The 25,812-nt window shown below is 42.1% G+C and overlaps 4 protein-coding genes, 1 long non-coding RNA gene, 4 other non-coding genes and 1 pseudogene across 11 annotated transcripts in view; 6 read left to right on the top strand and 4 right to left on the bottom strand.

Annotated features, from left to right (window-relative positions):
- Positions 1-100: 100 nt before the first annotated feature.
- On the bottom strand, positions 101-1,923 carry LOC136182758 (uncharacterized). The gene is made up of 4 exons (XR_010668796.1): positions 1,876-1,923; positions 1,113-1,214; positions 993-1,021; positions 101-896 (listed from the first exon to the last, which is right to left on the bottom strand). It is a non-coding gene; the product is annotated as an uncharacterized lncRNA (long non-coding RNA).
- Positions 1,924-7,298: 5,375 nt separating this feature from the next.
- Positions 7,299-8,328, bottom strand: LOC136182739 (uncharacterized; annotated as a pseudogene).
- A 585-nt stretch (positions 8,329-8,913) lies between these two features.
- Positions 8,914-13,837, bottom strand: rnaseh1 (ribonuclease H1). The gene is made up of 8 exons (XM_020655701.3): positions 13,558-13,837; positions 13,100-13,227; positions 12,227-12,406; positions 10,994-11,093; positions 10,784-10,838; positions 10,488-10,572; positions 10,213-10,337; positions 8,914-9,173 (listed from the first exon to the last, which is right to left on the bottom strand). Exons 1-8 carry the CDS (start codon positions 13,683-13,685, stop codon positions 9,057-9,059), a joined length of 918 nt encoding a protein of 305 aa, XP_020511357.2. The 5' UTR covers positions 13,686-13,837; the 3' UTR covers positions 8,914-9,056.
- Positions 13,838-13,934: 97 nt separating this feature from the next.
- On the top strand, positions 13,935-20,000 carry rps7 (ribosomal protein S7). 3 transcript variants are annotated; one of them, XM_020655702.3, is made up of 7 exons: positions 13,935-13,985; positions 14,627-14,712; positions 15,863-15,934; positions 16,311-16,454; positions 17,625-17,689; positions 19,141-19,291; positions 19,889-20,000. In XM_020655702.3, exons 2-7 carry the CDS (start codon positions 14,638-14,640, stop codon positions 19,964-19,966), a joined length of 585 nt encoding a protein of 194 aa, XP_020511358.1. In that variant the 5' UTR covers positions 13,935-13,985; positions 14,627-14,637; the 3' UTR covers positions 19,967-20,000. The 3 variants fall into 3 exon arrangements, with proteins under 3 accessions (XP_020511358.1, XP_029137422.1, XP_029137421.1); XM_029281589.1 differs by lacking the exon at positions 13,935-13,985 and adding an exon at positions 14,194-14,218; XM_029281588.1 differs by lacking the exon at positions 13,935-13,985 and adding an exon at positions 14,386-14,473.
- LOC114921486 (small nucleolar RNA SNORA73 family) lies at positions 15,978-16,205 on the top strand. Its single transcript, XR_003809782.2, has one exon. It is a non-coding gene; the product is annotated as a small nucleolar RNA SNORA73 family (small nucleolar RNA).
- On the top strand, positions 17,137-17,364 carry LOC114921485 (small nucleolar RNA SNORA73 family). Its single transcript, XR_003809781.2, has one exon. It is a non-coding gene; the product is annotated as a small nucleolar RNA SNORA73 family (small nucleolar RNA).
- LOC114921484 (small nucleolar RNA SNORA73 family) lies at positions 17,910-18,137 on the top strand. Its single transcript, XR_003809780.2, has one exon. It is a non-coding gene; the product is annotated as a small nucleolar RNA SNORA73 family (small nucleolar RNA).
- LOC114921487 (small nucleolar RNA SNORA73 family) lies at positions 19,539-19,766 on the top strand. Its single transcript, XR_003809783.2, has one exon. It is a non-coding gene; the product is annotated as a small nucleolar RNA SNORA73 family (small nucleolar RNA).
- A 2,709-nt stretch (positions 20,001-22,709) lies between the features above and the next one.
- On the top strand, positions 22,710-24,691 carry LOC136182751 (tripartite motif-containing protein 16-like). The gene has a single exon (XM_065964025.1). It carries the CDS (start codon positions 22,710-22,712, stop codon positions 24,387-24,389), a length of 1,680 nt encoding a protein of 559 aa, XP_065820097.1. The 3' UTR covers positions 24,390-24,691.
- Positions 24,692-25,477: 786 nt separating this feature from the next.
- cnksr3 (cnksr family member 3) overlaps positions 25,478-25,812 on the bottom strand; it is a 56,237-nt gene continuing 55,902 nt past the window's right edge. The window contains exon 21 of the mRNA XM_065964096.1: positions 25,478-25,812. This exon is cut by the window's right edge and continues 145 nt beyond it. Coding sequence (XP_065820168.1) covers positions 25,778-25,812 — 35 coding nt within the window. The 3' untranslated portion in view covers positions 25,478-25,777.

Here is a 25,812-nt window from a genome sequence, read left to right as displayed (position 1 = left end):
TCTCATAGTTGTTAAAACATGATGTAAAGTGTTTAAATGATCATAAACTGATGATCATTAAGATGAGCTGCATCGATCAGTAAAGAGGTCAGAGGTCAGAGGTCGCTGCAGATTGACAGAGGCTGCTTCTCATGTATCTTAGATCTCATTTCTTGCTGCTAGATCCTCTCTTGAACTGGATGGCGTTTTCTGCCGCCATGATGAAGGACGTCTCAAGTCTCTTATTTTGGCACCAAGGAAGCGAGGATCGAGGGAAACAACTCTCAGGTGATTGTCTGTGAGGGCTTAAGGCCGTCACACTGTTGAATCGTCAAGTGCACGAGGGTTTAATCATCATGTCTGACATCAACAGTGAACAACAAAAGGAGGGTCAAACTCCTTGTCCCCGTAAATACAACTCTGAATGTCCGTCATGTTTGAGAGAACAGAGATCACATGTTATTTTAGTGCTCTGAGATGTGTTGACACCTAATGTTGAGTCTTTTCTTGAGAAGTGAAGGGGAAGTCGTTTGGTAAGAATGTGGGTATCATCACCAGCAGTACATCCCTGATCAAAACAAATGTAAACACATGAAGGTTTATGACGTCCTTTAACGTCTCGTTCAGAGCAGCAGGAATCCACATACGGGGATTACACCAACATCTGTTTATCTACTGTTTGAAAAAACTTTGCTGAGGTTTAGTATGGACATCCAACATGGTAACATTATATATATGTTTTTAAATATGTATCAGCATCATAGATCTCTTTTATGGAAATGATTAAAAGCGGTGGATTAATGTATCTGCTGAGTGGATGTTTGTGTGGAAGTTGTTGATCAGTGGAGTCTGACAGAAGCAGAAGGTTCTCCATCATTTTCATAGTTCACTGAGCCTTCATCTCCATCATAATACACCTGTGAAAATACAAAAACATACGAGTTAAAATGGAGGTAAGAAATGTTCCTTTTCTATATGAAGACAGTTCATATGAGGCTTTATTTCCAGCTCACAGTGATGTCATCAGGTGGTCTCTGGTTCCCTGAAAAATAAAGCACACAGAAACATTTCAGCTCTGACTTTAAGGTTGGTGGTGATAGGTGTGAATAAAAGTTGGTGTGAGTGTTTCTCACCTCGAGCTCTGAAGAGAAGAACAGTGATCACAGTAATCAGGAGGAGTTCAGCCACACGCAGAGCCAACATGACCAAGTCCAGATCAGAAGAACCTGTACAATCTGATGAACAGGAACCAGAGCAAATATTTAACTTTGGTAACAACTTTTGTATTTTCAAAAAACATAAACGTCTTCTAATGACAATAGATCTGAGTTCTTAAGATGATATGATAAATCAAAAAACACAAGATAACACGTGTCTGTATTGAACATCGAACGCTTTAATAAGATTAAATGAATTTAATTGGGATGAATCGCATTTTAATTACATGGTTGAAATTCCATTATTTTGTATTGCAAAAAATATTTTTGTTAGGCTTTTATTTTGTAATTTTGTACTTTCTGCTTTTATTTTGAAAGAACATAAGGACTCAACCACAGAAAAAAGGAACTTGTTACAGATCGAAAAGTAAATTAAATGAGTTAAAGGGGACGGTAATAATGTTAAAATATTTGACATCATTTGGTGGATATTACTTTTGACCTGTCAGCTGAGCCGTCTGGGAGGTTTTTTGTTTTAGTGAAACAAGACATTCAAAGGCACAGAGGTGTCGTTCTTTTCCATCACTGTGACTACAGGGAGACACTTCTGTCAGTGTGGTGGTTTAGATACTGAGGGACTAAAGAGATCAGATAGGGATCAATGTGTCCAACAGCATGTTAGCTCCAAACTTCTGTCCTTAATCAGAATCAAACAAAGAGAGGAGACAACAGACTCTACCTCCTGCAGCCGCAGTAGTTGTTGTTGTTGTTGGTGGTGGTGGTCTTGATGGTGGTGGTCTTGTTGGTGGTGGTGGTGGTCTTGATGGTGGTGGTCTTGATGGTGGTGGTCTTGTTGGTGGTAGTCTTGTTGTTGGTCTTGTTGGTGGTGGTCTTGATGGTGGTGGTCTTGATGGTGGTGGTCTTGTTGGTGGTGGTCTTGTTGGTGGTGGTCTTGATGGTGGTGGTCTTGTTGTTGGTCTTGTTGGTGGTGGTGGTGGTCTTGATGGCGGTGGTCTTGTTGTTGGTGGTGGTGGTCTTGATGGTGGTGGTCTTGTTGGTGGTGGTCTTGTTGTTGGTCTTGTTGGTGGTGGTCTTGTTGTTGGTCTTGTTGGTGGTGGTCTTGGTGGTGGTCTTGTTGTTGGTGGTGGTGGTGGTGGTGTTGGTTTGGCGTCCTCACCTGGAGTTGAGATAAACTCAACTCAACAAACTGTTCAGCACTAAATCTAAAAAAAACATTTTAATATCTTAAGTATTTCCAGTCCAAAGTAAGGATGGAGATATTATAAGAGAAACACAACAAGAGACAAATTAACTTCATCAGAGTCTTTATAATTATTGTAATGTTTCAGTTTATTGTTTGAATTAGAAAAGTTTTGTTTGAAAAGATTATTGAAATACTTACTCTTGGTAACAGAGAGATGAACTCGAGTCACATCGTCTGTTCTTCTTCCTGATATGTACTGTTCACAGTCATAACGTCCAGCATCCTCCTCTCTGATCTTCTTTATAACCAGAGAACAGTCCTCTGTAACTCTCAGTCTGTCTGATTTAACTCCAGAGTTTATAACCTGACCATCTACAACCAGGTCTACTACTTCATTACTTGAATCAATAAAGTACCATGTCGTATATTCACACTCCTGTTGACCTTGTATCACAGTTTCACAAGACAACGTGGCGTCCTCTCCAAGTGAAGCTTTAAATGTGACTTCTTTATCTCCAGCAGCTGCTGCTGAGAAAATGACAAAGAATAAAGTAAATCAATAAAATGTTGATTATATTCACAATCAGTTTGAGAATAATTCTTCATCTGTGGTTTCTCAGAGTTCATTAAATCCATCATGTTTAAAAAAAGGTTAAATATGTGATATAAATGTTCTTACCAGCAAACTGAAGCAGCGCTGTGAGAAGTAAAGAAGTTTGAATCCATTTGAGCTTGTTCATGGTGATTCTCCGTCTCTGTCCTCCTGTGTCACGCTCAGTTAAATGTGTGAAGATTGTGAGAAACCTGAGATCAGGTTTAATAATTTTGTCTGAGAGTAAAAAGTAAACAAATCACGGAGGGTCAAACTCCTCGTCCTCCTGAATACGACTCTGAATGTCTGTCGTGTTTGAGAGGACAGATGTTATTTTAGTGGTCTGACACTCTTTCTGACAGCTGAAGGGGAAGCTGTTTGGTGAGATTGTGGGTTTCTACATCAGCAGTCGAGTCAAAAAAAAAACATTTCCTCCTCATCTCCCACATCTTCAAACTCCTCTGCAAGCTGCAGCAACATGGCCGTACTCCTGACAGCAATCAAACAATTTTTATTTGTATAGCATCAACTCATAACAAGTGTTATCTCGAGACCAGGCGCGGAGCCTGTGGCTCATTGCAGAGGGGGCGGGGACCAATAGTGGGCCCTTAAACTGTCTATAGGCTATATAGCATATGCCGTAGCCTATATAGTAATATAGTATATAATTTATGGTTTAGTATCAGCTGTATGGAGATACAAGACGGGGCGGGACGAAGAGAAATGTCGCTGCAGATTACAAAGGGTGTTATTACAGTGACAGGGACTTATCAGTGAGTGACCTGCTGATGTTTAAACAGAACAAGTGCTGATATGTCTGTGCGCATATTCCACCGATTAAACAAGTAAAGCAGACTTTATTAGCCGGACGGGAAACCAAAGATAGAAGGTAACAACAGTTTAACTTTCAGTGAAGTTGGACGCTCATCCAGCCACACAGCCAAACAGACAATACAATAAAACCACACATCATCAACCCATAAAACCACACATTATCAACCCATAAAACCACACATTATCAACCCATTAAACCACACATTATCAACCCATTAAACCACACATTATCAACCCATTAAACCACACATTATCAACCCATAAAACCACACATTATCAACCCACGCACAACAACAAACTTTGTAAACAGTGTGACAGCAATGGCCTGCCGTTCATACAGTACGATAACCAGCAGACACGGCGGTCTACAACACATGCACCCACAAACAAAAGACCAGCATCTAAGTGTAATCTCAAATAATGATGAAACAATTTACCAATGAAGTTTTCATCATAAGTTTTCCTGCAGCCAGCTGGGTGCTCCTCTCTAACATGTTTATTTGCTTGGCTAGTAGCGTTTACGTTAGTGGAGCTAACAACGGGAGGAGACTTGCCAGGTTGAGTTGTCAATGAGAAAACATTTTTTATTTAGTTTTTTACACTTTTAATGTTACGAAAAACTGCGAGGTAAACAGAAATAAAGCAGACAGACGACTAGGTTTTTAAAACTCCAGACAGCAGCGGGGGCCCAGCAAAGGGGGTGCTAAGAGGTGGAATCAATGACATTACAAACAGGCCACAGTACCCTGCTGGTGCTGTTTGCTGCCGAAGTTGAGAACCCCCTTGGCAGTGGAGGGGGGCCCCTCTCTGCTCTACAAAATACATTGTGTGTCTTGATTGCGGCAAAAGAAAAGAAACACTCAGACCTAGTCAAACTAACTTTATTAGAAAATTCAACTAAATAACAAAAATGCATGTTAAATTTAGCTCAAAGTGGGCCCCTTGAGACAGCAGTGGGCCCTGGGCGGCCGCACCTTCTGCCCCCACACTCGCTCCGCTACTGCTCGAGACACTTTACGAAAAGCAGGTAAAAGACCTTACTTATTGCTATATTACAAAGATCCGGCCTATCCATCATGAGCACTTTAGCAAAGCAGCAAAAGTTACAGTGGTAAGAAAAAACTGCCTTATTAAAAGGCAGAAATCCCACGAAGGTGAAAATAGGCTGTTCTTGAAATTTGCCAAATGTGAGAGCTAACAGTGGTGCTAGATGCCAGGCTGATGTCACTAAGGACAGTCACATCACTAGAAAAAGTCTCTCTGAGGTTTTTAGGGCCAAGCACAATAACTTCAGTCTTGTCTGAGTTAAGTAGCAAAGAATTTCTGGTCATCCAGGTCCTAACGTCCTTAAGGCACGTTTCTAGCTGACATAACTGACTGGTGCCATCGGGCTTCATTGATACATAAAACTGAGTATCATCTGCATAACAATGAAACTGTATGGAGTGTTTCCTCATAATATTTCCCAGAGGAAGCATATATAATGTAAAGAGAATTGGTCCAAGCACTGAACCTTGTGGCACTCCATGGCTAACTTTGGCGTGCATAGAGGACTTATCATTAACATGTACAAACTGAGATCGGTCTGATAAGTAGGATTCAAACCAACCTAAAGCAGTCCCTGTAATTCCAAGTAAATGTTCTAGTCTGTATAATAGGATCCGATGGGCAATGGTGTCAAAAGCAGCACTAAGATCTAACAAGACGAGCACAGAGAGAAATCCCCTGTCTGAAGCTAGAAGTAGATCGTTTGTAACTTTAACTAGTGCAGTCTCAGTGCTATGGTGGACTCTAAATCCTGACTGAAACTCCTCAAATAAACTGTTGTCATTGAGGAAGTCACACAGCTGATTAGCTACCACCTTCTCCAGGATCTTCGAGATAAAAGGAAGGTTGGATATAGGCCTGTAGTTAGCCAGAGTTCCTGAATCTAGAATAGGTTTTTTGAGTAGAGGTTTGATTACCCCTACTTTAAATGACTGTGGTACATATCCTGCCAGTAAAGACGAATTGATCATATCTAATATAGAGCTGCTAACTAAGGGAAAGACTTCCTTAAACAGCTTGGTTGGGATTGGGTCTAAAAGACAGGTTGACGGTTTTGACTCAGAAATAATTGAATTTAGCTCTGAAAAGTCGATTTGAGAAAAACAGTCTAGACTAATATCTGGTCCTGGAACTGTCTCTGCCGTATCAGACGTATCTGCACCAGGTAAGGGCAGGAGGTTACCAATTTTGTCTCTGATGTCTAAAACTTTGTTGTTGAAAAAACTCAGGAAGTCATTACTGCTGAGGGCTAAAGGACTACAAGGCTCAATGGAGCTATGACTCTCTGTCAGCCTGGCTACAGTGCTGAAAAGGTATCTAGGATTGCCTTTGTTTTCCTCAATTAGAGAGGAGTAGTAGGCAGCTCGAGCGTGACGTAGAGCCTTCATATATTTTCTATGATTATCCTGCCAGAAAAAACAAGATTCTACCGTTTTGGTCGAGCGCCTTATTCTTTCAAAATTTCGCAACGATTGTTTTAGAGTACGGGTTTCTGAGTTGAACCATGGAGCTATTCTCTGCCGCTTGATAACCTTAAGTTTTAGGGGAGCAATCGAATCAAGAGTAACTCTCAGCGAATCCACTGCACTATCAACAAACTGATCTAGCTGAGAGGGACTAAAGCTATCATAAGAGTTTCCAACTGGGTTGAAACACGGTACTGAATCAAAAGCAGCTGAAATAGCTTCCTTAAATCTAGCTACAGCACTATCAGATAAACTTCTAGAGAGCACATTTTTATTAAGCAGAGATAATTCTGGTCGGACAAAGTTGAAAGTAATAAGGAAATGGTCTGATAGAAGAGGATTTTCTAGGAAAACTGTAAGGTTTTGGATTTCAATGCCATAAGCTAAAACAAGATCCAGGGTGTGGTTAAAACGATGAGTAGGTTCGTTTACACCCTGGGTGAAACCAATAGAGTCTAATAATGACATGAAAGCTGTGCTAAGGCTATCATTATCAACATCCACATGGATATTGAAGTCACCTACAACAATTATTCTATCACTGCTAAGGACTAAATCTGATAAAAAATTCTGCAAATTCAGATAGAAATTCAGAATATGGGCCAGGAGGGCGGTAAACTACAACAACTAGAACTGGCTGAAAGGTTCTTGAGACTGGATGTGAAAGACTAAGAACAAGGCTTTCAAAAGAAGAAAAATTCAGCTTTGGTCGAGGGTTAACTAGAAGACCAGAATTAAAAATAGCTGCTACTCCACCACCTCGTCCGGTGTCTCGAGGTATATGAGTACTAAAATGACTGGGAGGAGTGGATTCATTCAAACTAACATATTCATCTCGATACAGCCAGGTTTCAGTCAAACAAAGTAAATCAATATGCTGATCTGATATCAGATCATTCACTAAAAGAGATTTGGATGCTAAGGACCTAATGTTCAAAAGTCCACAGTGAATCTTCTGATTTTTTTGTTTTGATTCTAATGAGATTTTGACGATTTACGCCTTTTTTTTCTATGTTTGGATGACTTATAAAAACGGGTCTGGACCGGGGGACAGACACAGTACCTATAGTATAACTACAGTTCGATTCAGAATTACAGCTATAGTGACTGGGAGACAGATCTAAGGGAGGCGCAGAGAAGCGTGTAAGACTGCAGCTCTGCCTCTTGGTCTGAACTCTGTGTTGTTGTCAAGGTTTTGGACTAATAACCTCTGCTATGTTTCTAGATAATAGAGCTGCACCGTCCAAAGTGGGATGGATGCCGTCTCTAGCTAGCAGACCAGGTTTTCCCCAAAAAGACTGCCAGTTATCTATGAAGCCCACATCGTGTGCTGGACACCACCTCGACAGCCAGCGGTTGAGTGATGACTATACATGTCATCACTGGTCTGATTTGGGAGGGGTCCAGAGAACACTACGGAGTCTGACATCGTCTTAGCAAAAGTACACACCGACTCCACATTAACCTCAGTGACTTCCGACTGGCGTAGTCGGAAGTCATTAGTGCCGATATGAATTACGATTATATCAAATCTACCTTTAGTTTTTGTCAGCAACTTTAAATGAGATGCGATGTCGCCCGCTCTGGCCCCAGGTATACACCTAACTATGCCCGCTGACTTCGCTAGCTTCACGTTTGGGACGATGGAGTCTCCAATAATCAGAGTTTTATTCTCAGCCGGTGTGTCGCTGAGTGAGGAAAATTAGTTTGAAACGTGAAGTGGTTGGTGGGGAACCGTGTGCTTCGATTTTCGACTATACTTCCCTCGGACAGTAACCCAGCCACCGCCTCCCGGCTGCTCGGGAGCTACCGGGGGGGAAGCCAAGCTATGTCGGCCCGCACCGGCTACAGGTGGCTGGCTAACTACTGCTGCGTACGATGACTCTGACTCAATGGTGCGGAGCCGTCTCTCTAACTCAGACACCCTCGCCTCCAAAACTAACAATAAACTACATTTCTTACATGTATCATTATCACTAAAGGAAGACGAGGAGTAACTTAACATCTGACACGTAGAGCAGGAGAGGGAGAGACAGAAAAAGAAGCCATTGTAAAGCTAACTTAGGTAGCTAAAACAAACAAAACTGTTTAGCAGGTTTGTCGCTATAGAAAGATGCTTTTCGATTACTTCTGTTTGTCTGAATATACAGTGTGTTGGAAACAACAGTCCTAAGAAACTAGGCAAAATTAACAATTAAGCTTTTAGCTCTAACGATCAGCACTGAGCAACACAGTACAGCGGAGAACAGAACAGGAAATGATGCAATACGTGGTAGTAGCACGTAGCAGCTCTGTTGGCTGTGCGTCTGCTCCTGACAGCAGAAACACCTGAGAGGAGCTCTCACTCTGCAGCAAACATTATCTAAATACACTATATCAGGAAAATCTCCTTCAAACGACAAACACACCCATGTGGTGTCCTCCCTGTCCCCTTCATGAAAACTTGTCATTGTCCTCGCTTCACTCCTTTAATGGTCAGAAATGACTTTACAGACGGTGGTACACCACTTCCTTCTTCCTTGCCTCTGGTCCAAGAGAAAGTCATGTGAGAGCACGAGAACCATCACACATCATCAATGCTTTTTCTCTCTGGATTATCTGCTTCTCCACCAAATACAATGACTCTCTTTGAGGCAGAATCTTAAATGACTTTATTTACAGCAGAAAAACAAATGGAATAAAACATTTTTTTTTAAAGGCAACAAACAAAAAACAAAACGCTGACTTTCTGTCGATCAGAGAGCAAAGCGGTGAACAGTCGTGCAGCAGATCTCTTTTTAAAAGTCATCGTCTGTGTCTTCAGACTGCTCCTCATAAGGCTTCGCTGCTCCTTCTCTCGACAGTCGGTCGGCCTCCTCGTTGCCCATGTAGCCGGCGTGACCCGGGATGTGCAACTGGAGGAAGAAGAAGAAGAGAGAAACACTTCAGACATGGAAAGTCATCTCCTCCACACAAAGCAACACCACTTTAACCGTCTTGTTTCCTGCAATGTTTGTTTTTATTTGTGAACTCCTCTGTCCCTTTAAATTCAGAGCGGCGACACTTTCAGATGGTGGACCATGATTGAGGGGGGGAGGGGGGGTCTGACCTCTTCGTACTATAGTTTCATGGGGATAATTATCCATTTATCAGTGTAGCTAAATCAGTGTCAAAAATGTCTCTTAATACACCTAAAACATATGGAGCCTATGGAGAGGTGTAATAGTCATTTGAGACCTAAATCTCACAGACTTTCTTGATGGTTTTCTAATTTATGACTTAAAGAAGTAAAAGAAAGGAAATCCTCTTTTTATATAAAGAATCCTTTCACTGTCACTGACATTTAGTTTAGTTTCTGTGCGTTCACTGACAACCCATGTCTGTAACATGCGTCTAGCGCCCCCTGTGGCCATTTCTCTACCTCTTGTGACTTCAGTTTAGTATGCTGTATTCATGTGGTGTCGGACACGTCGAAAGAAACAGTTGCCGAGTTGTAAAATGTACATGAACGCCTGCTCCAGTCGAAGAAGAACTACAAGTTGGAAACTCGGGGAAAGAATGAGGTGCGCTGCTAGCTGCTTTGACGTCATATTCGTCATCACAGGGGAGGGTTAATGTGAAGATACTTTTGATTAATTCTCATATTCCACATCAACTTTTTGCTCAAATATAACTCGTAACAGAGACATTCACATGTCTTCTTCAGAGCAACCACGCTGATTGTTGTTGTTGTTGTTGTTTCAACATTCTGACTCTGAACCGACATCACGTGAACACACTGAAGTCGGATGAACGACTTCCCAACTCTGAAAGTGGGACCATCCGAGGTGAACCTGAATGCAGCATTAGAGCACCTTACTTCTTATTTATTCATAGTGAATTCCCTGCACACAAAAAAGCGAGCCACAGGTGTCAAGGTGATTGCACAGTTGCGTAAAGCGTGCCGGTATTTACCCAGACGACCTCCAGCTCTGCATTCAGTCGGTCCAGCTTCACAAAATCATCTTTGTTGGTGATCGGACCTCCAGACTTCAGCCTCCAGCCGTTCAGCTTCCAGTTCTTCACCCAGCTGGTCACACCTGCAGACACACACACACACACACACACACACACACACACAGCACAGACTTTAAACTGAACTCTTTACAGTCTTCTGATGCATGCTGGGATTCATAAAACCTGAACATATGGGAGAGGAGGTTCACAAAGTGATGCTCTTTAGGACTCACCGTTGATGGTGAACTTGCTGTCTGTGTAGAGAACTAGTTTCTTAATGTTCATCTCTTTGGCTTGTTGGAGCGCTTTGCAGGCTGCCTGGTTCAAAAGACACAAAAACAAACAGGACATGAAGACAGTTAGTCCTGGAACATCAATTCACACATCCGTGATTTGTCAGACAGATAGAGACTAGCGCTTGCTGTGGTTTTACTGTATAAAGTTTAGCATGGCATGTATTGCACAGCTGTCCACTCTGAAAGCCTCGATCACTGACTATCTGCAGTTTGCTGTGATGAGAGGCGCTCACCTGTAATTCAGCTCGCTGGTTGGTTTGTCTTCCGTGTAGTCGCTCTGCAACATTTCTGCAGGAAAGCAGCATCACATGTGACAAATGAGCCCGTGTCCTGATTATAGTTTTATGACAAAGTGTTGTCATACATAATCATGTACATAATCAAGCCAAAGTTCAGATTTATTTCAAAGTCGCCTGGATGTCAGCATGTGTGTGTTTTCTCACAGCGGACTGTTGCGGCCCCAGTAGACCCCGATGCCGGCTCGGGCGCCCTTCTTTCCATTACCGGCACAGCAACCGTCAGTGTAAACAACCACAGCATCACCTGCAGAGAGAATATGGTAAATGGACTTGAGCTTGTATATTTATTTTCTCGTCTTCTGAAGACTCAAAGCTCTTTTACACCGCAGGTCACACCTACACATTCACACACTGATGGTAGAGGCTGCTGAGTAAAGAGACCATCAGAAGTAACTAATCCATTCATACACTGCTAACGAAGCAGCAGGAGCAACTTGGGGTTAAGTGTCTTGCTCAAGGACACATGTGGCTGCAGGAGCTGGGGATTGAACCCCCGACCTTCCAGTTGAGAGATGATCGACTCTACAACTGAGCCACAGCCGCCCAAACAGGCAGAAACACTTGGAACTTTAACAGACTTCAACTGGTTTAACCCTCATGCATCACTATGGACATTTTTGTCCATTTGGTCAAATGTTTCCTCTTCATCTGGTCATCATTTTGTCTGTGTTAGTGCATATGGAACACATTTCTTGTAAGAAAGACTCTCTCTTGACAAATTTTGGAATGCACCCTTTAAATGCCAGAATCATGTAATCAAACTGGCATTTAAAGGGTTAAATTCCTGCTAATTACTCAATATTTGATATTTTTTTCTACTTTTTTTGTATAAATCTCTTAATCTGTTCTATTTTTATAGCAGTTTTTGTAAATTGGACATTTTGGCCCTCCAATGTCCAAACAGGGAACTACATTTTAAATCTGATGCTACACAAAAACTAACAATGCATCAAAGTCAATAGTTTGGATAATCTTTGACATATCCAAGACTGATTTAAAAAAAATCCCTCAGCCACCAAATATTTTTTTATATGGAAAATAATTATTTTTTGTCTTTTTTTCTTAAATAACAACAGTGACATCGTGTAATAAAACTGGCATTTAAAGGGTTAAATTCCTAAAAATGATTGAATGTTTGGTAGTTTTGAGCAGGGCTGAAGTTGTTTAAGAGATGTATGCAGAAAAAAGTAGGAAAAAAAAAATATGAATCTGTTCTATTTTTATAGCAGTTTTTTTGGCATGGAGGGTTACAATGAATCTAATCACAGTATTTAAAATGTTAGTGGGATAAAGAACTTAGTCAACTCAGCAGAAGCTCAATATCACAATCTATATTTCACATTTATCCACGATCCCCATACCTGTTGATCTCCTTACCCATGTATGTGAATCCGTCCGAGCTTTCCGAAGACGAACTCTCCGACTGTTTGACTCGTTTGGGGCTGGACTCTGCTTCTTCTTCTGAGTGACATCTCTTCTTACCCAGAGGGATGTACTGCAGAGGCTCCGGGCCTCTTTTTGGAAGCAGACTGATGGATGACTCCGCGATGTCAGACACTAAAAGACAAGGCAAACTTATAAAAGCACTCCTTGATCATTAACTGAACATTACAAACCTCTACAACAGTTGTGTCCGAACTTTTTTTCTTGCGGGCCAAAATTGTCGTGTTAGAATCGCTCGCGGGCCACAGGTTTAGTTTTTTTTAAATATAGTTGAAAAAATAGTCAAGCTTTGTAGATCAGAATCAAAAGGCTTGCTAAAGAAACCCTTTGATAAAAGGAAATCAAATATTTTGATTTCTTCGTTCTGCTTTATTTGTTTTTTTCTCAGAGCCTGTAACGTGGTTCATGTTTTTGGAAAAGCTTTCTGCATTCAGCTCAGGTCATTAAATGGTTAAACAACAGTCAGCTTGTTTGCAAAAACTTTGCATACGTTTTTTTTTTTTTTCATAGTTTACAAAAAAATGTGTAAAATAGTAAAAGCTGTAGATTTAAAAAAAAAAAACAACAACATACATGTTACTGAACATTTTCTATTTTAGCAATATTGTTCAGCCCTTTGTTAACATGAAAAAGAAAAATAAGAAAATGTGCCGATCTTAATCGAGGCCTCAGGCCGAAATCTTCTGATTCTTCATCTGAAGTCAAGGGCCGCAAATGGCCCTCGGGCCGCACTTTGGACCCCCCTGCTCTACAACAAGCAGCTTTTTTTGGAGGTGAAGTAAAGAAGGTGAGCTTCACGTTGCTGACCTTCTGTCACCTCTGGAGCTGCAAGTGAAGGTTCAACTCCTCTGACGAACGACCAGGCATCTTTCTCTGATGCAAACTTCTTGAAAGAAGCTGCAGGAAACTTGTCCACCTGGCTCTTACATTCATCCCTGGAAAGCACAGAGAAAAACAGATTCACTTCACAGATCAGTCACTTTGTTATTGAATGTAAAGATGAAATAATTGCAATTGCTTTTTTTGTGTTTCCTCCAAGCCGATATGAAGTGTTGATTTGTGTCATTAAAAACATGTCTTAATGTATCCCCTAGCTGGTTTGGTTCTTTGACAAACATTGAGAAGAAGTTAAATCAGCAAATATCTGATTTGAATTCGGCGTGCAGCTCCAACAGAAGGCTGACTGAAGCGCGTTTTGAGGACACACTTTGGGGGAGTTTCCTGACAATCTGATGTGCCGAAATCAGCAGTTAAAAGTCTCTCACCATGAACTGTACACTCCTGGTTTGAATCCTTTCTGTACCGCGTAGAAAAACTTCCCTTTGGCCATGTCGTCGACGGCGCTGCAAACGCTCCTGCGGGCTACTCTGCACAGACCAGTCAGTCTGAACATCCCAGTTAGCAGGGGAACTGTCGTGTACTGGAGATGGCTGGCGTCGCCATAGTAACTCACAGACTATATGAAGCCGGACTGATTAATGTGTACTTAACTAATAACCCCGAAAGCCTTCAGCTGGGCTCAGCTGTATAACGCTAATGTGACAAGCCCACTGTCTTCATAGAACTCTCGCGATGCTTTATGACTGCGAACGTGGACTCCACTTCCTCTCGCGATAACAACTTAGACGCCGCGGATTGGATTAATACAACTCTCGCGATGTTCCGGCCTCTTCCTTGGCCGTCGTTGACTGAGGTTAGTCGTGCTATTTTTCCCAGTGCTGGGTTTTCGCTCTTAAAATGCGTGTTAATGTCGTCAAACTGTTGTTTTCTCAGTCCGTTTGGCTTCGTACATCACGGATGCGTTAGATTGTGTGCTTTGTGGCGGCGGATGGCTGTTTTATATCTCAAAATGAAGCGTAGTAAAGAGGCTTCGGTGAATGGGTGTCTTGTAACAGGGAGCAGTTAGCGGGCCTCGCATGTGTTCAGGTAACAAACACACCAGTGACTGTACAGCAGAGCAGAATTATAACCTACAACATGCTTTAATCAGTCGCTTAATGTGGAGAACATTATATTTCAGCTTTATCTCACTTTAGGGCGAAACTATGGGTTAACTGACAGCTAGGTAAGTAGCATCAGCTAGCTGTGACTGACCCAGCATCAGAGGCATGAGTGTCCTCGTTGTTCCTCTCGTTGCTGCAGGTGTGCAAGGTGTTCCTCATATTTACCCGAAATTGTTCAGTAAGTGTTCAGTCCTGGTGAGAGTTAGCCTCTGCTCATCCTGAAGGAGTCAGTACCGTGTGTGTGTGTGTGAGAAGAGATGCCGGGTTACACACCTTTATATTTATTTGTGTGACTAAACTGTTTGTTTGTTTGTTTGTTTGTCTTTTGCAGAGACACAGGCCATGTTCAGTACCAGCGCCAAAATAGTGAAGCCTAATGGCGAGAAGCCAGACGAGTTTGAGTCGGGGATCTCCCAGGTAAGACCTTCACCTGATCTAATATATCAACTTTAAAATGTGTTAAATAAAGGCTGAGGCTGTTGGTGCTTAAATCCAAACTGTTAAAGACTCAGGCAGATCAAATTATCTTCACCTAGGAGTTAATCAGCAACACACACTCTGTATTTCTCTTGTGTGTAAGATCAATTCAAATAAACCTTTATTTGTCACACAGAGCAGTAGATTAACAACAGTGCAAGTATGAAGCATCTTAACCTAAATATAAAGTGTCAATTTAAATACAACTTAAACTTAACTTACAAATATAAAAGAGTAGATATGAGTGGACAGTGATCAGACTGACAGATGTAACCATAACTATGTGCAGTAAACAAGAAATAAATATATATACACAGAGCTATGTGCAAGTAGGCTAAATACTAAATGATAAGTTATTAAGGTGAATAATGGAACAACAGAACTAATATAAACAATATAACTGAAAAGGTAAAAATGATAGTGACCGTAGTGCAATGATGGATAAGAAACAACAGAAATAAAGTGACCATGATGGATGAATACTGATATATAATGGATAGAATAAAGTGATGTAGTCCGTGAGAGCAGATAAAGCAGAGGCAGTGAAGGTGCAGGGCAAATGGAAGGAAGTAAAAGAAAGGTGAGAGAGTACATTGAACGATTTTGTCATTAACTCTTGTACAGCATCACTAGAAGTACTTCACCTTAATTGCAGTACTGATTTTTGTGACTGAGTAGTTGAGGAATAGGAGCGGAGGGGTGATGCATGTGATACGGGGTTGGGATGGGGCGGGGGGGGGTTGCATGTTGGGGTTTTGCATGGTTCTAACTCTGAGGAAGAAGCTGTCTGTTAACCTGGATGTGGTCAGTCCTGATGAGGTCAAAAAGCTCCAGTAACACCAGTAGTTTAGTAGTTTAGACCCTTCTTCGTGGTCAGTCCTTACATTATCAGGTGTGATGAATATTTGGACATTAATGCGTCTTCCAGAGTCGTAACAAAAGGCTTCTGCTTTGTTGCATGAAATCAGAAATATGGACTGATGAGACGGGACCTGTCCAATCAGACAAGAAGAAGAAGAATAGTAATGCTTCAGTGCTTTCCGTTGTTGTTGTGTAGAGATCTAATGAAGTATTTCTGGTCTCCCCGCAGGCTCTGCTCGAGCTGGAGATGAACTCCGATCTGAAGGCTCAGCTGAGAGAGCTGAACATCACTGCAGCAAAGGTAGGCGTCTGACTTTTATATTTACTGACCTGTGAATGTGACTTCGACGTGGTCATCCAGCGAGGTTGCTCTCCTGGCTCTGTCCTGGTGGCGTATGGGAGCGTAGCCTTTTTGGGCTGAGACGTACATTCCCGTTCCACAACGTCGGAGACTAAGCTCCGTCCCCGGCTGCTGGTCGGTCGGCGAGGACGGGGCGTCCTGCATATTCCTACATCTTCCCAGAGTCCCTTTGGGGCCGTTACTGGGGGGCTAAACCATGCAGTGTACATTATTTGAAACCAGTCTTCAGTGTGATTGTGTTACTTTCATACAAGCTTTGCAGTTACATTGTCTTTTGTTCTCATCCTGTCATCTAAAGTCTCTCTCTTGTCTGTAGGAAATCGAGGTTGGTGGCAGCAGGAAAGCCATCATCATCTTCGTTCCCGTTCCTCAGCTGAAGTCCTTCCAGAAGATTCAGGTGCGTCTGGTGAGGGAGCTGGAAAAGAAGTTCAGCGGAAAGCACGTGGTCTTCATCGCACAGGTGAGCTCCAGCTTTCCCCGTCTTGTTTGAGGTCGACTCAAAGGCGACTCTTCTTGCTGTGTGATTGTTTCAGAGGAAAATGAAGGAGCAGTGACCTTTGCTCTGTTCAAATCCAGACTGTAATGCTGCTCTGTCTTAAGAGTTTACATCAGGAGATAATGCAAATGTTTCTGTGTGTTGCACCAAAGTGTTTGAGGATATCTGAAACTTCTCTGGATTTCTCATTTCCACTGTGCAGCTCGTTGTGTTTTCATGTCTTTAAGGACATTAAATGTGTGGAGTCATAGCACGTGTTACGCCCATAGGATGGAATAAATGAGACTTGAGGCGGCATCGTTTTAAATGTTGAACCACCAGCTGAATGCAGTCAGAACTTCATGTATGATGATGCAATACGGATCAGAACATGCAGCCCCTAAACATTAGATTTTAAATCATGCCACAGCTCATTAGTTTGCATTTAAGTCAAAAAAGCCACTGATTTATTTTAAATTTTTGCATGTTCATCATCTTATTACAGCTCCTGTAACATCTTTGCATGCAGTGTTCAGATTTTATTTGGTTTCCAAAACTTACATGATCACTTTCAGACACCAGTTGAAAAGAAAGAACCTTCTCTGAAAAGGTCAGAGGTCACTGTGCTGTGAAATAATTCAATTTTGTGCTTTAATTTTGTTGTTACCCGACGTGGTCATCCAGCGAGGTTGCTCTCCTGGCTCTGTCCTGGTGGCGTATGGGAGCGTAGCCTTTTTGGGCTGAGACGTACATTCCCGTTCCACAACGTCGGAGACTAAGCTCCGTCCCCGGCTGCTGGTCGGTCGGTGAGGACGGGGCGTCCTGCATATTCCTACATCTTCCCAGAGTCCCTTTGGGGCCGTTACTGGGGGGCTAAACCATGCAGTGTACATTACATTTAATTCACGGCTTCACTAATATCAGCTTTAAAATTTGGATACCTTTTTAAAAAAAAAAAAACTTATCCACAGTTTCTGTTGGTCTCTAATATCTGCAGGTAACAGATTATCTGTCTGAGCCTGATGTCTGTTTTTATTATTTTTTTATTTCTGGTGATTTTATTCCTTAAAAAGCTCAAGTTGAAAACTTGTCTTATCTCCAACTTGATCATGAATCTAGATCAGACTCTAATGGGACGTCTCTGTTGGTTTTCAGAGGAGAATTCTGCCCAAACCCACCAGGAAAAGCCGCACGAAGAATAAGCAGAAGCGTCCCAGGAGGTGAGTAGCTTACACTTGGGTTGCATTGATCTTGTTTCATGAGACCACTGAGCTCGTTGTGTTTTACACGTAGAGATCAACGACGGCAGCTCACTTCCTGTCGTCTGAAAATGAAATGTCACTATTAAGAAACTGCAGTTTAAAATGATTTTCTTCAAACTAAAATGTTCATACTTGCAGACAGTCTTCTGAATAAATGATTTAAAGTACATGTTTTTACCCGACGTGGTCATCCAGCGAGGTTGCTCTCCTGGCTCTGTCCTGGTGGCGTATGGGAGCGTAGCCTTTTTGGGCTGAGACGTACATTCCCGTTCCACAACGTCGGAGACTAAGCTCCGTCCCCGGCTGCTGGTCGGTCGGTGAGGGCGGGGCGTCCTGCATATTCCTACATCTTCCCAGAGTCCCTTTGGGGCCGTTACTGGGGGGCTAAACCATGCAGTGTACAAACTCTGATATTAACAGTAAAAACATTTCTTAAGACAAAGTGAACTGAAATGCATGTTTAGATTTTTACTAAAATAGATGACATTTAATGAAAGCTGAATGTTCTGTTAATTTTCAAATTCAAGGCTTGATCCAAAAGTAACTAGACTTATTTGGAGTTTCCTTTGGCTCAAGCTTTGAATTAACTATAACTTAGATGACTGGAGACGCACACAGACTTCTTACTCTGCCAATTAATTTGATTAATGTTTGATCTGAAACTATCTGAATATTGAGTTGAATGGCTCAAGATGTTAAAACATTTAGACCTCTATTCCCCCAAAATGCTCAGATATTTAATTTACAGTTGATACAACCTGTTGATAAATCTATAATGCCAAAATGACTCCTAAAATGAACTGGTAGATCAGGGCACCGGTGGCTTAGGGGTTAGTTTGAGCGACCCTTGCACAGAGGCTGCAGTCCTTTTAGTGGGCGCCCGGTTTCCTGTGGCTCCTCTCCCACGTCAGCTCTCTGATTTCCAACTCTACCCACTTTCCTGTTGCCAAAATAAAGGCATAAAAAGGCCAAAAGTAAATCTTGTATATATTAAAAAATATATATATATCCTTGTAGAATCAAACTTTCTCATTTGAGAACCTCAAGTTTTAAAATCAACAATTTACCTCACACCTGCAGCGGTTCAGATTGATCACCTGAGTTTGGGCTTCTTGACTTATTTGATCAGTTTCAGTCGTCTGCTCTCAATCCCCTGAGCTTTGGTTTTTGTTCCGTTTAAATGTTTGGAAAAGAGGCCGACTGATTAATCTATCGGCAGATAATATTAGCGTATCATGTGGTAGCTCTTTAGAGACAGAGGTAAAATTAGCAGATACAAGAAAGATATCTGATATATCAGTACTGGAATTGTCTTTCTCCCTCATTTTGGTATTGTTACCACAAAGCACTTATCGGTCATGCCCTAGTTTGGTTTTAATGTTTTCTCTCTCTCTGCGCTCTTCCTCTAGTCGTACTCTGACCGCGGTCCATGACGCCATCCTGGAGGACCTGGTGTTCCCGAGCGAGATTGTGGGCAAGAGGATCCGAGTGAAACTGGACAGCAGCAGGCTCATCAAGGTCCATCTGGACAAGGCACAGCAGAACAATGTGGAACACAAAGTAAGCTCATCAAAACATCAGAGACCTGACGAACGATTACCTGAGTTTGAAAACTGAGTTACTTTTTGCAGCTTTAGACATGATTCAGTGGGTCTGTGCTGTTTTTGAAAGTTCCGTGTTTGGTTGTCCAATTAGCTGTCAAATATAAAGTTTGGATCCGTTACATGCAGCACCACTTGAACCACACTCAACATGCACGCGTGTGTTCTCACACCTGTGCAGTCATAGGTTGGTGAAGCGCTTTTACCCGACGTGGTCATCCAGCGAGGTTGCTCTCCTGGCTCTGTCCTGGTGGCGTATGGGAGCGTAGCCTTTTTTGGGCTGAGACGTACATTCCCGTTCCACAACGTCGGAGACTAAGCTCCGTCCCCGGCTGCTGGTCGGTCGGTGAGGACGGGGCGTCCTGCATATTCCTACATCTTCCCAGAGTCCCTTGGGGCCGTTACTGGGGGGCTAAACCATGCAGTGTACAAACTCAGTTAACCTCTGTGATTTAGAAAAGTCTTTCAATGTGTTCTCCTCTGACATCAGCCATGACCCTTGACCCCTTTATGATGAATTAAAGTTAAGATGTGCCTCCTTTTGTTTTTTTCCCAGGTGGAGACTTTCTCTGGTGTCTACAAGAAGCTCACAGGCAAAGACGTCGTGTTTGAATTCCCAGAATTCCAGCTGTAAATGCAGATGACAAAATAAATTTGTTTACTGTTAACGGTGCTTTCTTGTCTTTTTTTTTTTTTTTTTTTTCATTTATTCTGATGATCATGGCTGACACACGAATATTCCTTTTTTTCGTCTCAGTAAAATCAGGGAAAGACAACAATGCAGCAGCCAGTATGTCCTCCTTCTAACTTTAGATTCTGCTCCTGAATGCTCTGGATTTGTTTGGACCAGAGAAGGTAGGCGCTTTTAAGACCACCCCCCACACGGCCGTTTTGGACGCCCCTCGGTTTGTCAGATATGAGAGCAGTTATCAGGTCAACAGGTGTTGCAGCGATGGAAGCGGTCAAGAGAAGTGGTTCAGATAGAAGTGATTGTACCCGACCTAAAAAGCCTCTGCATGTTTCTAATAAGCTCCACGAGCAGAAACGTGCTCAAACTAGGATCAATATTGGAGATGCTTTTGAAAAATGGAGAGAGGTTAGAACACAGAAAGGTTTACAGACCCATGCAGAGCTGGATAAACACTGAAGCTTCAGAGTCCACCACATGGTGACCTGAGTGAGCATCCACTCTAGGGGGCTGAATAACATAAACCAAAGCAGTGGCCCAAAATGTGCAAAGTTTGAAACGTCAGTAGGAAACCTCCACCTGACAGCACCCACTCTTGCTGCTGTGCTAAGTGCTGCATGCATATTGCTGTGAAAACTACAATTTGTTTTACAGTAGATCAAAAAAAAAAAGACAGAGGTCAAAAGACTGGCTCCACTGTGCTAGGTTCATAAGACTGAGGGTGGATTCAAATTGTCCCTCCTATGTCCTTTCACTATCCACTTCACCTTAACCCCGGGGAAAACGTCATGAGGTTAAGAAAAGATGTCAGGAGAATTCATAAAGGACTTAGGGAAAGGAGATCTCGTTGCTCTGACAATCCGACCACATTTCCACTAGGCCACGTCATTAAATGCGACGGGCCGGCGGAGGTTAATGACGTGGGTCTGCCGTGTTGAAACTACAATGTTCAGAAAATGGACTACAAAAAGCGCATCTAAAAAACTTTCCCCTGTGCTTCTTACCGGTGAAATAATCCTAATTACCACGAGGTTGGGTTTGAAATAAAAGAAATATAGACTACCAGGCTAAGGGTAAAAAAAAGTGAAACCATCAGCTTCCTGTCCAATCAGAAATCAACATCAACATCAAAATAAGTATGAAATTAATTGTTACATTAATAAGATATAACCTACACATAATGTTTTAAGCATACAAATGTACAACTGCACAAAGCATTCTTAAGTGAATGAAATATGTTGAATAAAACATCATCTAAAAAAATGTCTCTTATCTTTTATCTCTTTCATGATCTGAGTCACTTTACGATCATCGTTCATTTCCGTAAACGACGGATGCACGACTCGCTTTAAATGTTGCGGCCGCAAGGAATTGTGGGACGTCATATCTCATCTCCTTTGGTAAAGGATGGTCCAGTGCTATCCTAATCTAAAGGAGGTTATAAAGGAAGCACTGACCCACCTTTCCTTAACTTTTAGAGAGTTCGAACTGAAGCCTTATCATGGCCGCCACTTTAATGCTTCCCGGTCATTTCAATCAGTTAGGAACCTTCCTAAGCAAAAATGACAATTCGAATGCACCCCAAGACTTTTGCTCAGGTCAACCATTTTTATTCTCTCTACAGAGGAGTGATGTCTACGGGGAAAACTCAGGGGGCGGGGTCATTACATTTAAAGAGACACACACCAAAATGGAGTGTTCTGAGAGAGCTGGTTTATACAGGGTCACAAACCTCCTCTGGTGCTTGATTCATGTTATATTTTGACCAAAGCACAGCACAGATGTTTCATTTAGACCACAGGGGACTGTTTGAAAAGGTGGAGGAGGGGACTGTTTGAAAAGGTGGAGGAGGGGGAGGATATGTCCTCTTTAATGTTCTCACTTTTTGTAAATTCAGAAAAACCCTGGAAGTGTTCACAGAAATGTCTGAGTTTAATACAGACCTTTGACTCAAACGGATAACTATAACTATTCTTCCTCAGTTTGCTTGTCTCTAATGTCTGAGTCTGTGTTCCTGAGTGTGTTTTCTACAGGTTACGTTTCTTTTTTTCACCTGCGGCTGCTAAATGAATTTCCTCTAAGTCACAACAAAGTTAAAGTCAAAGTCCATCAACAGCCAAAAAGAGAAAAAAACATTAACTTCTCTATAAAGTACGACCAAGAAAAACATCAGATCCTCACATTTAGAAGCATAGAGACATTGTTTATTTGGTATTTATGCTTCAAAAAATAAACAATAATAATAGATTTGAAGTGGATAATCATTAGAAAGACTCATTTTGTGGCTCTGAAGTGAAATCTTAACAAATAATATCTGGTTTTGTTTGTGGTCTTCTCCAAACCCTCCGATTCAAAGAAGAGTTCATCTAAACTCTGAAAGGAGAAGTGTTTTTAACAGAGAAATGTTCTCTGTTGTAAACAAGTATCTCTCTCAAACCGCTCCTCTTCCTGGAATGAATCGTAGTTCTATCAGCCCTCCCTCTTCTTCCTGCTCTCAAACACAGCCTGCTGCACTCTGTCCTCATACTTCCTGGTTCCCTCCCCTTTAGATCTACAGTTTGAGGATGGGTGTAACCAACAAGAGCTGCACAGTCACATGCACAGACACATGCTTTGTAGATCAGAGGTGAAACTTGTTATCAGTTTTGAGGAAGTGAAACTCAGACAGTCGTTGTTACCGAGAGGAGAAATGGCGCAGAAAGGAGTTCAGCTGGACCGGGAAACCTTCTCTTGTTCGATCTGTCAGGATCTCCTGAAGGATCCGGTGACTCTTTCCTGTGGACACAGTTACTGCATGAAGTGTATTAAAAGCCACTGGGATACAGAGGATGAGAAGACAGTCTACAGCTGCCCTCAGTGTAGACAGACCTTCACAGCGAGGCCTGACCTGAGGAAAAACACCATGTTGGCAAATTTAGTGGAGGAGCTGAAGAAGACTGGACTCCAAGCTGCTCCTGCTGATCACTGCTATGCTGGATCTGAAGATGTGGCCTGTGATGTCTGCACCGGGAGAAAACTGAAAGCCTGTAAGTCCTGTCTCTTCTGTTTGATCTCATTTTGTGAGAAACACCTCCAGCCTCATTATGAAATACCTGCCTATGCAAAACACAAGCTGGTGGAGCCCTCCAAGAAGCTCCAGGAGAACGTCTGCTCTCGTCATGATGAGGTGATGAAGATGTTCTGTCGTACTGATCAGCAGTCTATCTGTTATCTCTGCTCTGTGGACGAACACAAAGGTCATGACACAGTCTCAGCTGCAGCAGAAAGGAGCGAGAAGCAGAGAGAGCTGGAGGTGAGTCGACAAAACATCCAGCAGAGAATCCAGGACAGAGAGAAAGATGTGAAGCTGCTCCAACAGGAGGTGGAGGCTATCAATGGCTCCGCTGATAAAACAGTGGGGAACAGTGAGAAGATCTTCACTGAGCTGATCCGTCTCATGGAGAAAAGACGCTCTGATGTGAAGCAGCAGGTCAGATCCCAGCAGCAAACTGAAGTGAGTCGAGTCAGAGAGCTTCAGGAGAAGCTGGAGCAGGAGATCACTGAGCTGAAGAGGAGAGACGCTGAGATGAAGAAGCTGTCACACACACAGGACCACAACCAGTTTCTACACGACTACCCCTCACTGTCACCACTCAGTGAATCTACACACTCATCCAGCATCAAGATCCGTCCTCTGAGGTTCTTTGAGGACGTGACAGCGGCTGTGTCAGAAGTCAGAGATAAACTACAGGACGTCCTGAGAGAGAAATGGACAAACATCTCACAGACAGTGACTGAAGTGGATGTTTTACTGTCACAACCAGAGCCCAAGACCAGAGCTGAGTTCTTAAAATATTCATGTGACATCACACTGGATCCAAACACAGTAAACACAAAGCTGTTATTATCTGATGGGAACAGAAAAGTAACATTAACGTTTCAGACCCATCCTTATTCTAGTCACCCAGACAGATTCACTGATTATCTTCAGGTCCTGAGTAAAGAGAGTCTGACTGGACGTTGTTACTGGGAAGTCGAGAAGAGAGGAGTAGGAGGAGTTTCTGTAGCAGTCACATACAAGAATATCAGCAGAGCAGGGAGATTGAATGAGTGTGAATTTGGACGTAATGACAAATCTTGGGCGTTAGATTATTTCTTCAACAGTTATAACTTTTATTACAACAATGTCAAGACTCCTGTCTCAGGTCCTGAGTCCTCCAGAGTAGGAGTGTACCTGGATCACAGAGCAGGTATTCTGTCCTTCTACAGCATCTCTGAAACCATGACTCTCCTCCACAGAGTCCAGACCACATTCACTCAGCCTCTACATGCTGGACTCTGGTTTTATTATTTTGTTGGAGACTCTGCTGAGTTGTGTAAACTGAAATAGACAGAAGTCATTAACGAGACAGATGTTTAACTTGCTGTGTTTCAAATCTTCAACTTGATTTTTATCCACGCTCGTTGCTGAGATCTGATCGTGGTCACCTGTCAATCAAACTTCATGGGCGGTACTTTGACCTCTTCTCGTCTGTTCTGTAAATGTTTGAGTGTCTTTAAGTAATATTTACAGTCTATGGTTAGAAACCTTCCCAGCTCCAATGAACATAAAGCTGTTTCAATTACTGGTGGCAAAGTAACATCTTATTCATATACATTTTTAATGTAAATATTAAACAAATAATGAAAATATTCCTTCCTCTGCCAGATACCCTTTTTTGCTCCTCTGTCAGTTATTTTTCACACCATTACATGTGGGTTTAGTTTAGTACTACACAAAATCTAGACTGACTGGATTAGTGTTTTAAATTGGGTTTACCAAAAACTCAATATAAAGTTATTATTACATTGAGATTCCATAAACCCTCTGTTTTTTGTACTCACCATCAAGTCTTTATTCTCTATTTCCCTGTGTGAATTATCTATAAAAATATTTTGCATCAGACTGTTGTATGTCTTTAGTAGCCTACTAACAAATCAAATATAAAATAAAAAACAGCTAATAGACTAGCTAAGTAAATCTTGAATTGACTGTGGCTTAATCCAGACACACTATAGGTGCTAGGTGTCTTGATCTGTTTTGTTTTCTAGGGACAGGGGACTTAGAACTAGCTGCTAGCATGTCAACACCAGTAACATCTGACAGTGATATCTGTAAGTGGACTCATGTATACTGTCTAGTAGATTAAAAAAAATGGCACTACAATCCACAAGAAACAGTTATCACTAATTATTACTTAGCCATCCAGTTAGTCCACTGTTCGCTTCCATGTTGTTGATCCTGCAGCAGTCACAGACGGTACATTTGGATAAAAGCGTCTGCCAAATACCTAACCATAACCATAACCAGCGGTGGCTGCACAACGCTGCCATCTACTGGTTGTTCAGGTGGAGGGGCGTGTGTGTGGTAAGAATGTCTCAAAATTACGTCATCGAGAGAAAAGCCCAAAAGCGAACCACAAATGCAGAATCCACACACAAAGTCGAGAATATTTATTCTCAAATCTCGAAAATAGATTTACAAGTGCACGTTTATTTATGCAAATTAGCTTATTTATTTGTGTGTCACGTTTTTATATTTGTATATTTCTACACATCATTTGGATATGTATGAGACAATTCTATCTCCATATAGTTGCGCCTTGTTAACCAAAGCTTTGGAGTCAGTTCATGATTTTTATTTCTGATGGGAGGGTATTCCAAATCTCGTGGAGGACCCGCCAAACGCGGTCTTGCTCTTTGCTGGTCTGCAGTCTCCACTGACTGCACCTCTTGTCATCAGGTCACAGAGCGCTGATCAGGAGGTCTCCGCT

This window comes from Labrus bergylta, chromosome 15 (assembly GCF_963930695.1).
Source record: "Labrus bergylta chromosome 15, fLabBer1.1, whole genome shotgun sequence".
Taxonomy (NCBI): Eukaryota; Metazoa; Chordata; class Actinopteri; order Labriformes; family Labridae; genus Labrus; species Labrus bergylta.
Note: the sequence above shows the minus strand (reverse complement) of the source record. Positions and strands in the feature narration are given on the sequence as shown.